At 38.0% G+C, this 14,697-nt stretch overlaps 3 protein-coding genes across 9 annotated transcripts; 2 read left to right on the forward strand and 1 right to left on the reverse strand.

Annotated features, from left to right (window-relative positions):
- The first annotated feature begins 39 nt into the window (after positions 1 to 39).
- LOC110852992 (nucleolar protein dao-5) lies at positions 40 to 1,658 on the forward strand. Its single transcript, XM_022101188.2, has 4 exons — positions 40 to 307; positions 406 to 767; positions 845 to 1,321; positions 1,386 to 1,658. The coding sequence occupies exons 1-4, from the start codon at positions 205 to 207 to the stop codon at positions 1,581 to 1,583; spliced, it is 1,140 nt and encodes a 379-aa protein (XP_021956880.1). The 5' UTR covers positions 40 to 204; the 3' UTR covers positions 1,584 to 1,658.
- On the reverse strand, positions 1,595 to 5,215 carry LOC110852990 (pantothenate kinase 3). 5 transcript variants are annotated; one of them, XM_035854288.1, is made up of 10 exons: positions 4,821 to 5,215; positions 4,562 to 4,740; positions 4,321 to 4,494; positions 4,067 to 4,234; positions 3,962 to 3,980; positions 3,831 to 3,888; positions 3,491 to 3,667; positions 2,686 to 3,420; positions 2,372 to 2,525; positions 1,595 to 1,846 (listed from the first exon to the last, which is right to left on the reverse strand). In XM_035854288.1, the coding sequence occupies exons 1-8, from the start codon at positions 4,936 to 4,938 to the stop codon at positions 2,982 to 2,984; spliced, it is 1,332 nt and encodes a 443-aa protein (XP_035710181.1). In that variant the 5' UTR covers positions 4,939 to 5,215; the 3' UTR covers positions 1,595 to 1,846; positions 2,372 to 2,525; positions 2,686 to 2,981. The 5 variants fall into 5 exon arrangements, with proteins under 5 accessions (XP_035710181.1, XP_035710179.1, XP_035710178.1 ...); XM_035854286.1 differs by having other exon boundaries at positions 1,599 to 1,840; positions 3,813 to 3,888; XM_035854285.1 differs by having other exon boundaries at positions 1,599 to 1,846; positions 3,813 to 3,888.
- A 31-nt stretch (positions 5,216 to 5,246) lies between these two features.
- Positions 5,247 to 8,611, forward strand: LOC110853265 (zinc transporter 7). 3 transcript variants are annotated; one of them, XR_004835406.1, is made up of 5 exons: positions 5,247 to 5,387; positions 5,547 to 7,421; positions 7,489 to 7,581; positions 7,934 to 8,071; positions 8,163 to 8,611. XR_004835406.1 is itself a non-coding variant. In XM_022101518.2 (4 exons), the coding sequence occupies exons 1-4, from the start codon at positions 7,296 to 7,298 to the stop codon at positions 8,166 to 8,168; spliced, it is 363 nt and encodes a 120-aa protein (XP_021957210.1). In that variant the 5' UTR covers positions 6,571 to 7,295; the 3' UTR covers positions 8,169 to 8,582. The 3 variants fall into 3 exon arrangements, 1 of the variants encoding a protein (XP_021957210.1); XR_004835405.1 differs by lacking the exon at positions 5,247 to 5,387 and adding an exon at positions 5,394 to 5,494 and having other exon boundaries at positions 5,560 to 7,421; XM_022101518.2 differs by lacking the exon at positions 5,247 to 5,387 and having other exon boundaries at positions 6,571 to 7,421; positions 8,163 to 8,582.
- The last annotated feature ends 6,086 nt before the right edge of the window (positions 8,612 to 14,697 follow it).

The following is a 14,697-nucleotide window of genomic DNA, read 5'->3' on the forward strand; positions in this document are numbered from 1 at the left end:
AAATACCAGTCCCATTAAGTTAATTTGTTTATAAACAATTCCATCATAAAATGTGCAAACTTCCGCATGCATTCTGCAGACAATGGTATTGTAATTATAATCTACTAAACCTAGAATTAGACCCTGCCAACCTTTCCAGTTTTTAAGCAGTTGCTTCCAGATTACAAATAACACCCAGAAATAACTTCTGAGCAGCATAACGGAATGATGAAGGCGACCCTCGTCTTATGTGTGGTCTCCGTTCTCTGGTTGGGTGTGGTTGCTCGTCCCAAGGCGAAGGCGGGCGACACAACTGACGACATGTACGGTGAGTAGGGTAACGTATTTGTTTAATAGCCGAGAAAGAAAATGATTACCTTTAATTAAAAATTGTGCATCTTAAAAAATAATTGAATGACTTTGCAGACGATGACGGTGACGAAATGAAATCGAACTACGCCGGTCCGAGTAAATCTATCGCCCCTGGTGCATCATTCGCTGGGGGAATGTCCCCTCAAGTTGGATTTTCTCCTGCAGACGCATATCCAGCAGACATGGCGTCTGCTGCATCCTCTTCCAAATCTGTGTCGGCGGCAGCATCCACCACCACGAATGAACCAGCTCCTGCAGCCTCACTCGCGTCCGAAGTGGCCCAAGCTTTCTCCGCTGGGGACGATGACGACAACATGGTCAAAGAGAAACGTGCCGCACTTTCTTTTGCCTCGGGTGACTCTGCTATAGCTCCGGCTGCATCGCTTTCTGTAATGCATGACTCGAAACTCCAACAAGTAAGTGATAATAATCCGTTTATTAAAGTCAACATCATCCAGACAATATTGATTAACTTGCATAATTAACTAAATAGGTTGCAGCAGACAGTGCACTAGATAACACAGCTTCTGCTTCATCCTCCAGCTCCTTCAGTGCTGATGCTGCCTCGGCTACCTCCTCATTTACGGATGAAGCTACATCTGACCTAGACCTCAAAGTTTCGGAATCATCGAAACGTTCCGCCATTCTTGATGACAACGTGATCCCTGCTGAGCTCATGGATAACAAACTTGAACCTAAACGTGACCTGGCTCCTACGGCAGTTGCCACCTCGGACACATCGGGATTAGGATCATCTCCCTCCGTGATATCTGCACCGGCGGCGTCTTCAGCTTCCGCGCCTGCAACTGCAGACAATATAATAAACGAGAAACGTGACGCTCGCGACTCTCATGACGCCGCGGTGATCCCTCAAGGTACAGTGGATTCGAGCATCAAGAAACGCATCATTTTTGGAACCTCCCTCACCGCGAATAGAATGCGACGAAAGTTTCCTCTCGTATTTTGTGAGGTATTCATAATAAATATGTAAATATATCAAATTAATACATAAATTAAGATTGCTTGTTTACTAGCTGGAACGAGATAACGGGATCGTGTGCCCAGGCGTGAGACGAGGAAATTTCATGGATCAGTTTCACTACGACCCGGTCGCGAATCGCTGTCAACATTTCGCTTATAATGGGTGCGGTGGAAATGCGAATCGTTTCTCGAGTTTGTGGGAATGCAACATGTCCTGCACCAAGAAGAACACGGGTGTTATCAACTTTTAGGCATCAACATGTTTGTTATTTTACTAAAATCGTGGTATGTTTTATTTTAATAACAACAACATACATAGTCTTATACAACAAGTCTTTGTTTCTTTCTTCTTATTGTTTTTTTCTACTGAAATGGAATGGTTCTAAAGTCTAGGTTGGATTCTAACATCCTATTCTAAAGGCTTCACACCTACATAATCATTACTACTCCGCACTTACAATAGCACCCAATTCACCGTTAACGGTATCATAAAAAACTAAGAGCTCGACTAAATCTAAATTAGACATGCACCCAGTACTCGGCGCTGCCGAGTACTCGGCAGGTTTTAGCCGTGTTCTAACTACTCGGACTCGGCCGAGTATTTTTGCGTGCTCGGCCGAGCATTTCTTAAATTTTTATATACATCCAGTACTACTTTACGCGGTACTTACACCACGCAGTTCAAATTATCCATCAGGTGATTTTTGCAATCAAAATCAAACTTACTTGAAAAATACACCCATGAAATTTGTTAATTCTATCCGGTAATCAACTTTAATCGAAATGTTGGAACAGGAAGAAGAATCAGTAACTTCACGTGATTCCTTCCACCAGCTCTCAAAATAAAGGTACTGGCAATTAAATATTATGTAAACAATGATTTTTTTGATTATCTTTTTGACAATTTACTCGGTGGCCGAGCCTTGCTCGGTACTCGATTGCCGAGCTTTGCTCGGTGCTCGGCAAACGAGCAGAAACGAGTACTCGGCAAAAATATAGCCGAGTACTCGGTGCTCGGCCGAGTCGACTTTTTCGGTACTCGGTGCATGTCTAATCTAAATCTTATGATATGTCATCTCTCTTATTAAGGATAAGTTTGACATTATGGAGATTTTTAAATTAAAATATCAACACATTAATTGCTAATATAATATTAATAGCAACTGATCCCATCGACTAATAAAGAATGCGATCTAAAATTATCAAAGAAATCATACTTAGTTTAAAGTACATTGCGACGACTCACAAAGAATGACAACCACCACTAGTAAAAATATTTATGAGATAATAATAATACACAAAGATCTGCATATTATGCTATTTAAGAGAACCACCCACCCCCACCCAACATACCGTCTAAAATTGACTATCACAGTTTCTCGCCCCATCTACCTCATTGCGAAAAGAGAATCAGAATTTAAGTAGCAGGCACTCAAAATATTATATGTACATTCATGTACTACATACATATTCACATAGAAAAATAACAATATATTTCGAAACGACCATAATGATGGTTGTAACATAGTATTTTTATGCACACCAAGTAGCGAGTAAATTATTTGGTAGTAAAATTAATTGTCCAAGTTAATGTGCTTGTCACTTTGGGATTTATATAAGGATAATAGACCGATCAAAATGATGATAAACTACTTGTCCACTAAATTGTCCGACTCTTGTCCTAATATTCCTCCAAGATCGTGATGATGATTGTCAGAGTCGTCCATCTTATCCTTCGAGTCACCATTTTGCAGCTTATTTTTTTCGTTCCGTTTTCGAATGTAGTCCTCCCTTTGCGCGATGAGGGCCAGGAGACACCCCACGGCGCCAAAATAACCTTCATGTTCGAGGAAAAGTGCCTTCAGTTGACCTTTGGACCAGTACTCCATCGCGTACGAGAGTAATTTCATGGAAATTGTGTTGACACGGAGAAAGTTCCCGATGAATACTACTCGATTGATTCCTTCGTTAAGACAACACATTCTAGCAATAGAGCCAATATTATTGGTAATCGTGACGAGGGTGGCCCGAGCGAGATCTTCGCGAGTTACAGTGGAACGTTTCTCCTTGGACATCATTTGTCCAAAACTGGAAGAAGCAAATATATTGATTATATTTGACGATTACATAGTTATTCGCATAATAGTTAGATTCTCACCTCGACGCCACAATGTTACCATCCAAGTCGAATTTTTCGTATCCTCCGCCGTAAATGTCTTTCACTAATTTGTCCACTTTGGTACTATCTCCGAGCGTGGCGAGTTCAATTGCTTCTTCAAAACTGGAACAACCCGTTAAGAGACAGCACAAACCAAGAAATGTTCCTCCTCCCAAACTAAAAAAATCACAAAAAAAAACAAGTTGAAGTTGGTGTAAAAAATTTTCGCTATAATATTTATGTTAGTAAAGTCATCCCGAAATCCAACCCAGTCAAAGATTTAAGATATTTTAAAAGCAAAAAATAGTAAAGGAACACCAACTCGCAAATGTAATCACACCTCGTTCCTGTGACACGCCGATACGTCGAAGGTCCAGTTACAGCCAACATGCTCACACCTAAAAGAGAAAAGATACAGAATGTTAATTACATAAGTATAACTTTTATAGAATAAATAAAAAATAGTATTACCAGAGCCAATATTCACCACCTATACATTCCGTTATGAAATAATTTAATTAGCAACAGAAATTAAAGACGGCCTTGATGAATTTGATGATGATAATGATGGCTCACCAAAAAAGGGTAAGGATTGCTAAAATCGAACGGAATTTTGCGGCAATCATCGCTTTTCGGGTTGCTAAAATAGTAACATTCGCTCTGAGGATTGTTCCCTTCGACAAATTCCATTCCCCGGATGAGTGAGTCCAGCTCGTCAAATTTGTGCAGTCGCATATTTAGTTCCTGTGACCAAGAGTAAAAGTTAGGAAAATTGCAACTCTTTTTATAATCATTTATCTATCTAGCATATTATTTATCTGTGTATGTACAAGAAAGAACTGGTTTTCAAACTTGAAGGCACCTCCCCCTGTTGCACACACGGTGGAAGCAAGGCTCGCCATCCCTTTGGATTTTGCCAGTTCTAAAAAGTTGTCCATTTCTGATGTTGGGAAACGAATGTAGTGCAAGCTTCCTCGCCTCCCACCGATTGTGACATTTTCCATCTATAAAAGTATCACAATTATGCAAATTAAATACTCACAATTTTCCCTAATAAATACATATACATACCTGAAGATGATCATCCCGATGTCCCGTTTCCCCGTAGACTTTATTATTTGTCAAATATTTTCTGATATTTTTCAGCGTTTCCACCTCAGACTCGTCTTCTTCTGGAGTATTATCTAAAGGCTCAAAGTACACAAGTTTGGCTAAGGTTCCACCAATGTCCATCCCAAACCAGGGCATGGCTAGAAAATGTATAGAAATAACTACATGAATTGCTTTGAAAAACGTAACAATCTCAACCTTAACAATTAGCTCCACTTACGAGGAAGTTCACCTCCATTGCTCATAATGGATTCTTTGCGGGACAGGCGACGCGACATGTTGGGAAGGGATGTTGCATCCGTCGTATCGAACGGGTTGCTATCCGGGGGGCTCGACATGTTCAGTCCTCGTGGTCTGAGTGATTAGTAATGACGATAAAAATACTGAGCTGCCAAAAAAGGCCGGTTGCGCATCTAATTTCTGTCCTTTTCCTCTTGGAACTGAATCTCCTCGCGTGTTGCAGTCCCAAAGAGTAGTAAATTTTATAATGGTAAAAAAAAATCTAGCTGAGGATAGCACTATATTCGATGATGGCGAGTCAATTATTCTTCTTATGGCTAACTGATCCCATCCACACTACGTGCTACTACTTGCTCGTGGTAGGCGCAGTATTTTATTGATATTTCCACCGGTGTGGTTGGTAGTATTATAAAAGTATTTCAGTTTAATAGTTCAGCTCACTCACTCGATTGCAAAATCTTTCCCATGCACGTCACATGAAACTGTAATAGCGAATAACACCCCCTCCGTGTGGGCTCTTCTTCTCTTTGTTACTTTTGATTGACCGGTAAGTTAAACCTTCACACTGAGAATGATGAAGAAGGTAGGAGAAGAGCCAGGGATTTCCTAAATTGCAAACAGAATCACACCATAATTAAACTGGATTACATACACGTGAGTAATTAACGTAACTAACATGTCCGTTATTTTTTATCTATTTGTTTAGTTCACTCCAACAGAAAGGATTGACCGGTGGTGAAGATATAGCACAGCGTCTTGTTTCCATCATCCAGTAGTGCATCATTTCTATCTATTTGATCATCATCTCTGCTCCTGATGCTGTGATGATCTTCGTCGTCCTGTCAGCTCCACCTCCGTTCGTTAACCATCAGTGATGATGAATCGAGTCGAATATTGGACGATGGAGATCATGCGATGCGGTAATGTGCGTAATCCTCCCGTTCTTTTATATGTTGTCAACTGGACCAGGATGAACCAAGACCACGGGACGATGTTGTGTTGTGGGTAAATTAGCAACAAACAACACGAGTGGCGAAGACGAGTGAGAGACGAATGGCTTATCACCAATTGGAGTAGGAGGATAAATAATTATTTAGTCTGTTTTACTACTTCAGCCAGGCAGCCAGTCCAGTCCACAAAGTCCAGTCCAATATCTTCTTACTTATAGATACTATTTATTTACTGTCCAACCTGAAATGGAGAAACACTACATAAATAAATAAAGCGAACATTATGCTAATTTACCAGTTTAACGAAACTCTATTACCAAAACTATTAATAATTCCAGTCCAGTCCAGTCAGGTTTCAGAGGGCAGAATGATATGGCTCCTATTCGAACGAAATTAATTGCACACCGAGTAAACCACCCACCCACGCACGACCACCACACACTTTACTATTAATGGAAGCAGATTGGACAATAATTAAGTAAATAGAGACAAATAATTAGTTTTTCGACCGGAGATGAGTAATTCACAAACAACAAGAGCCACATGGATGGAGCAAACGGGAGTTGTGTTGATTCTGGTATGAAGCTCAAAGTCCGCGTCCCGATCTGCCCCGCATCCTCAACAACAAAACAACAAAAAAACGACATCGTTCTTTCTTTCTGACGACATCAACGTGACAAGATCGTCACGCCACGTTTTATTATGCAAGTAGTACTGGAATAGTACTACAATAGTACTATTTGCACCACAAACATGAGGTGCAAATTGAGTCCTGTAAATTGCAGTACATATGCAAATTATGGTAAATACTATCAGGGAAAAATTGCCAATGTGAGACATATCTGCTATATAACATAAATATGAACATGTACTTACTCGAGGTGGAAATTCAGTGCTATAAATTGCAGTAAGCAAGTATAGTAAATAGTATCAGGAAAACATTTGTAAGAATTTCCAATCTGCGACATACTTACAACATAAATAGAACACATTTTTGTCTTTTTTTTCAACGCAATTGCACAATACGAGTAGAATGTGAGGAATATTACGGTGATCTCTGATCCATCCATCCATCCATTTCCATTAGCCATATTATTAGAGTGATGTTAGGTTTCTATTATGTCCTTGAACCAGATTCTCATCTCTCCTCTGTCTCCTTTTTATCGGAAAATCTTTTAAAAAATCAACCTTCTTAAAAATGGGAATTTCCTCGGCTTATTATCTACTTACTCCATAAGTGAGATGACATAACTATGCTTTTTCTATCGAAAATAGGGACCCTTCTTTTGTCATACCGAGTAAGAAGACTGGAGCCTTTAACAATAAAAATGCGATCGGATCAGCAGACGTTTAAAATCTTTCTTTAAAATGCACCTTCATTTTTTCTCTAAAAAACTTTAGGCAACGAGAAATGTTATCCAGTCGGAAGGGAAACTTGGTTTCGAGAAGGTTTCCACGTCTCTAAATTTTCAATCGTCGAAGTTTCACATACTTTTTACGACGCCATGAAGGGAATTCTTGTCCTGCTGGGGGTCTTGGTGTATCAGGGGACTGCCTGCTCCTCCCACTGGGGATACACAGACTACGGTGGTCACGGCGTCCACTCTCACTCGTCTTATCGTGCCTCTGCTGTGTGTGTCTCAATTTGCCTCACTCCGTAAAACATGTATATAAAATCACCACTATTCTTTATTGTAGACCCATCATCACGCTAGTGGTCCAGGTCACATTCACGGAGGAGGTGGTGCCTTACAGCACGGTCATATTCATCAGCCTGGCGGAATGCGACATGTAAGCGCGTCTTATTTACACACTTTAATGTAGACTCGGTGACGCCACATTTTTAATCATTGCTCGCCTCTGGGAATTTATTTAAAAATTTTGGGCGACAAATTTGTAAAGCAAGTCGTTGTCAATTACACAAAAGTGCACACTCCAGATTTGGACACTTTTTGAAGGCGATCTCAAGTTTCAGAAACTTTCAGAAAAATTGGGACTCACCGAAACTGGCTTAAAAAATTCTGTTAATCATCTTACTGACTTCAAATTCGTCGTCCAGAATGTTAAAAATTTCCCAGAGTTGAATAATTAAAAAAATGTGTTGATGCTGACGATTTTGGTCATGAGTCCTATTTCAATTCAGGGAATGATGGAATCCGCCCTCGCTAACCTTGAACGAGGTCGAGCTTCCCACGGGCATGGTCACGGGCATGGTCACCACGGGGGAGGAGGGGGCCATCGTCACTCGTCTCACCATCACCACACCTCCCACCACCACCACGTGAGACCTATAAATTCACACACACTTTTTTGATAACGACCCAAAACCATCATTTAATTTTTTAAAACTCCAATTAACGACCCCTTTAAAGAAATAAACTGCATGAATGCGCCACCATTAGAGACCGTCCGGACACCACCACCATCATCTCAACTTCATTTCTACGCCCAGTTGGGGAGGTGGGGGCTACGTCGGCGGCGGCGGTCCCTACGACTGGTGGAGCCTTTCCTTCAGTATTCTCTTCCTCTTTCTCTTCATCGCCATTCTTTACTACCTGGACGATTATGACCACTACCACATCGACGACTACGACTATGAGGACGACTACTACAAGAAGATCAGGGCCGACAAGCTCGCAAATAGTACCATTAAAAAGCCCTGAATGTTTTTGTTTTTCTGAAATCATGTATCTAATTTTTTACTACATAACTTTTTTCACGAAAATTTCCATTAAATTGTCACTAAATACCAATTTGTCACCTAAATTTCTATTAAACAAATTTTTTTTCGTATTTGACATAATTTCAATAAAATACCAATATATACAATTGAATTTTTGGATCACCTCATTTGCATAAATCTCACTATCCCCATTTTCGGCGATACGGGCTTTTCATATTGAATAATCTATTGCGAATATGCGTCAAAATATGCAAATGAGATAACAATTAGCCGGAAAAGTTCCACTGTAAGTAAATATATAAATTTATTATATTACTAGGATTATGAATTACAGTTACTTAATTATTTCTCATTATAAAATTGCTGATCGTCCAGATTTTCTTGCGCCTTGGCCTTTTCAATCCAGTCTGTCACGTGTGCCAGGTACTCCTGAGTGTCCTCTGGACCCTCGACTCCTCCCAGTTTGGTCAGCACTGCGGACACGTCGACGTCATGTGCGAATGGATTTATTTTCTTTAAAGTTTCGAGACGGTGTGAGGACTCGTGCGAAACTCCGTTCAGTTCTGGTTGGTCAAAGGATTTTAGGACGGGAGATGATGATGTGGATGAAATGGCGAGAACAATGAGAATCGCGAACAATGATGTAGAGAAAGCCATCCTAGATTATCTTTGTACTGCGACAAATATATATAAAAAATTTGATTATTTTTCGAAAATTTCCACAGATTTATAAATGAAATATAGGGTCTTTTTTCGTGCTCTAGCGATTTTGATGTAACATTGCTTAAAATTTGCGTAATTTCTGGTAGATAAATAGTCCGTAATAAAATTAGGGGCTTATTTAATCAGTTTTTGCACTATATGTAAAAATTTGGGATTTTTTTTTTAATTTTAAGAATTCAAATTTTTGACTAACAATCGTTCAAAGGTCAAATATCACTGGAAATAATTCCTAAAATATTATCGATTATATGCAAATTACCTGATTAATATGTTTCAGAAATTTTTTAATTTTTCAGTTTTTTTAATCCTCCGATTTTATGTTATTTTCTATCAGGTCAGGCGCCAATAGTGTTGCAGATCGATTTGGAGCCTCTTCTTTATATACGTCTCACTTGACTAATCGTAAAAAGGCCAGACCACTCCTGAACCGGTTTCATATATCGTTTTCGTTATAAAACCAACCCGATTTTTTCTCAGCACCTTGAACCTCCTTGCCAATGTAAGGAGGATAAATTGACTTAGGCGCAAATTCTGATAGTAATTAATTAATCTTAATTAACAATGATGCCAATTACGACGATTCATCCTTCGACCGTATGACTACTGCATGATCGATATTATAAAACCAATTAGTACAACTTTGCTTAGCCCGAACCAGGATTGATTAAATGTTCTGCAACTCGGTCGTTGCATTGCCCAGATACATTTTTTAGGCTAAAATTGGTCTACTCGTTCGAAGGTTATCGAACGACGGACGGATGGACGGACATAACGATTACATGCATAAGTCCTGGTTCTGGCTAAAACGAAACGACTTTTACGATCATTTTGTACACACCTCTTGTCTATATTTATTTCACATTGTCCCAGGTACTGGTCATTCTTGAATGCTTAGGTATGTGCATAACTATCTACGTCAAGAACAGTCTGCAAGATTTTTTTCACTAAAAATGCGCCATCGAGCAGCATAAAAATACAATCAGTTATCTACATATATACCATTAATATTTACATATTTATCCTATAGACGACAATGACTACGACAAGGTGACAAACTGGTTATTTATTTTTTCCTGAAGGAAAAATAGGAAAATTGAGGTACTTAGAATATTTGCTCTTACATACATATTTACCACAATTTATCTCAATCTTAAACCCATCAATGTTTAATTTAATCTCAAAAACACCATTTAACTCTTTGCTTACAAATTGTAAAAATTGCAATTAAAAGCCAGACCATCCACCAAACCATCAAATCACACGGATGAGATGACGGAGAAGAAGAAATAATAGGATTAACCAGAGCGGAAAGGCAACAATAATGTAATGCAAATCTTTGCAATATCTGTAAACACATTTTTACAAAGGAAGAAAAAAAAGAAACACAAAACTGTACAAAAGATGCGTTTTACGTTATAATTATTTACGCATTCATCAAAAAAAACATTGCAAATACTTAAAACATTGCATTATTTCCCTCTTTAATTTCCCTCTAGTTTCCGACCGATATCAATGATAAATATATATTGTAAAATTTTCGAACGATTATTATATACACGATTATGTTTTAGAATTGACTCAAAACTTTGCAAGCAACAGCATGGCTGTAGAAAAAAACATTCTTGTCAAACTGCTCTTTCTGAATTTACTAACTATATATATTCAGCACTTGATGTTAAGAATGGTAAATGTATTGCGATTTATTATGATGCCCGTTCTGCTTTCGATAGCCTAGATAGGTCATTGTTGATTAAGAAATTAATGTCTCAGTTTAAACTAAACCCTACATATATTAGTACTCTGTATAACTACATGAATAATAGATGCTTTAAGTTTAAGGATGATGATCAATATTTTAATAATCCAACGGGTGTAGTTCAAGGGGCAGCGGGTAGTGGTTTGTATTACTCAGCCTATCAAGACGACATAAATAAGATCATCACCATCCCGTTCTTACTCTATGTTGATGATCTGGTAATCTACATCGCCGGTCAAGATTTAGATGTTATGATGAAAATCATTATTGACCAGGCAAACGCGGTGCAAAAGTGGTACGATGACAACAACCTATCAATTAATTATACCAAAACTAAGTTCCAAATATTTTGTAAACCTAACTGTGTAATCCCTCCTGAGTTTACCTCCCCAATTCTGTTAAACAACGGCCAATCGATAGAATATGTACATACGTTCAAATACCTCGGTGTAATGTTAGACTCTAACCTTAACTTTCGTGATCATTTTAATGCTGTTACTAAGAAAGTTTCTCAGAGTTTAGGTTATCTACACGGTTTAAAGCGGCACCTGACCGACAAAGTCATGGCCATTATGATTAACAGTCATATTCACTCAATTATGGACTTTTGTATTGATATCTGGGCCATTCAAACTGATGCTCAACTCGATTCAATACAACATAAAGTCAATTCCTTCCTTGTCAAATTCATGTTTCCCTCCCTTGCAAAAAAATTTCGACATAAGAAACATTCACGCTTTAAAATTAATAAGCAAGCGATAAAGGTAAATGATTTGTTAAGTAAGTGTAACCTCTTGACAATACGTGAGCGTCGCGATTTATTTCTGTATAAGTACGCTTTTAAACACCTCCAAGACCAAATAAGTTCCTCCGCAATGAGACGTTCTTGGCCACTCTTAACTGTAACATCATGTAACTTTGCTCAAAAATCCATAAATTATCGCGCGACCAAGTTATGGAACAAACTCCCACGCGATTGGGACCCAAACTTGAGTTACAACAAATATGTACAAGCCGTCCGTGAACACATCATTAATGCACGTGACGACCAATATTGTTATTGAGTCCATTAGATATTTTTTAGGTTAAATATATAGTTTTATCTACTTGTGTCATAGTTTTTAAACCAGTTTTGTAAACTGATAACTATTAACACGTGAATAAAGGTTTAAATCAAATCAAATCTTTGATTTCATCCGTGATTTCATGTCATGTCATGTCACGCGTATGTACAAGAAGAAATATTCAAATACGTACGTAAGAAACTGCAATTCGCAATATCCAAACATTTTTTTATGCCTATGACTATTGATTCATTGGAGAATATGTAACATAAATTCCTCACCGAGTGCATAAATAATGGAATTATACACACCGTAATTTGCTGACATTTAATGTAGGCTAATTACTATAAAATTCAATTAGTATATACTTATGCATGCATGTACAGCTAAATTATTTGCCATACATAATTAACCAACTAACCTTACACAGTTTAATAATAGTAATGCTGCTGAAATATCCAAGTATGAAAAACAATGGTATTTTTGCGAGAGAGAGAGGCAGGCAGGTCGTCGTCGATATTATTGCTTTCCTTTCAGAATAATGCACTATTCAATTCATTGAGTTGACGAATTATATATTGAGCTCACTCTCTTTCATTGTTCTCCAATTTCCATTTTACTTTTCGTTCAAAGGACACCCCCACACGAACGAATGCATAATAAATCATACACACATTCCGTTAATTATTCGTCATTAAACGACGCCGATTTGTTATTTTTTAGTCTTATTTGGTCGATGACTGATTGAGTGGGTACTTTTTGCAAATTGAGTGAGAGGTTCGTCTTCTTCACCCACCCCTAATTTTTCAGGTAAGGTGAATTCCTTTGTCAAGATTTTTTTTACTAAAAAAGAGAAAGAATTCTAAGTTTAAGTTATCTGCCATACATTTTGGGTCTATCGAACTTAATTGATTTTCTGAATCGTCGTCGCATCACACCAAGTTCGTCGATGTTGTTTGTCTTCTGTATTGTTTTTGTGGACAAGGTTTAATCCAATTTCATTTGCATTGTGCTATCAATTCTCTTTAATTCCTCTCTAATTCCTCGTAAGTAAAGATGTGGAACCAACGTGGAATGTGAAGCTCCATCCATCCATCCACATCTTTCCTGCATAGATGAATAAAGTGCAGCTTTTTTGACATTTATTTATGTAAAACAAAACAAAAAAGTCAACTCGGCGACTCTGTGACAAATGAGAGAAATTTTTCTTTTTCTTCGAAATACTTCTTCTTCTTTTCCGCCCGTTTTTGTTTCCGTATGCATAAAAATGATCGTAGTCATTGTGGGCTTCTTTCTTTTAATAGTAAAAATGGCATAATTTTTTACCCCCATATTTAATACATGAGTGACAAAATGTGGGACAATTTTACCATGATTTTATCATTACCATCTGTTTTAATCATAAAAACGGAATAATTTATAAAATATTTGTCTCATTATTATCGAATTGGCCAACTAAAACTAAGAGTACGAGGACAGGCAAGTTTCTTGAGTCAAAGTGAAGATGAAATGAAATTACTTTTTGTTTAGTTGTGGTTGCCTATTTGTTGCAAATAAATTAGTCGTCACAATTACAATTAGGTTAAAAACTAACCACAAATTGTGGCAGCTAGCTCGAGATATCTCAATCTCAATACATATACTTTTGAGGAAGGTGCATCGTAAAATTCATCATGACGTACGTGCGTGCGTGTGCAAACTGTAATAAGAACAAGCTTAATATTATTGTGACAGGGAGATTAACGTATTTTGCATAAGGAAATAAGGCATCAAATTCTTTAGAAACTCTGATAAATTGACACATTTTCATCCATCCCCACTTAACAAAAATCTTTTTCAAGTGGTGATGGTGTAGAAATTTGAGGATCATTTTGTGGTCTGGTCTGTTCTTCAGCATATTACGAAAGGAGCAGAAGTCACACAGTGTCATAAACAAAAGACATGCATTTTTTATTCACTCACAATGGAGGTCTCTCAGCATATGCTCTCAGATTTTGACCAAATCAGTGTCAATCGATCACAAATTTAATTAATATGAAATTTTCGAAAGACACGATCTCCAAATGGGCACGTTTGACAGATATATTTGCATTTGAAGAAGAAAAAATGCCCAGCAAATTTGGAAAATGTAAAATTTGTCAACGTTAAGACCCATTTTCTCCTTTTCGGATGCAAATATCTCCGCCAAACGTGGCCATTGGGAGATCATGCCTTTTGCAAATTTCCTATTAATTAAATTTGTGATCGATCGACACTAGTTTTACCAAAATCGGAGAGCATACGCTTGAAGACCTCCATTGTTCGTTAGATTTGCTAAATTATTAAAGTAGAGCATTGACGAGTTAAGCTTTGCTGTTTGGAGTAATAAATAAATCAGGGATGCTATTCGCCACGATATTCATAACAGAATTGGACACAAGCTCCAGAGTCCATTCGGGTTCTGGCTGGTGCTGGTCGTTCCAAGAAGATAAACATGAAATGAAATCTGATTCAACTTGTTAGCACCCACTTAACGATGGACGACGTACAAACACAAGCAAGTCGACGACGACAGAGAGCATAACAACATTTCGACACATACAATCCACACTTCATTTTCTAACCTAAACAACTCGACGAACCCATGATTTAGGAAATAGATAATAATCGAAATCCGCATAATTTTTCCATCTGTCCATTAA

This window comes from Folsomia candida, unplaced genomic scaffold (genome assembly GCF_002217175.1).
Source record: "Folsomia candida strain VU population unplaced genomic scaffold, ASM221717v1 Fcan01_Sc008, whole genome shotgun sequence".
In the NCBI taxonomy this organism is placed as follows: domain Eukaryota; kingdom Metazoa; phylum Arthropoda; class Collembola; order Entomobryomorpha; family Isotomidae; genus Folsomia; species Folsomia candida.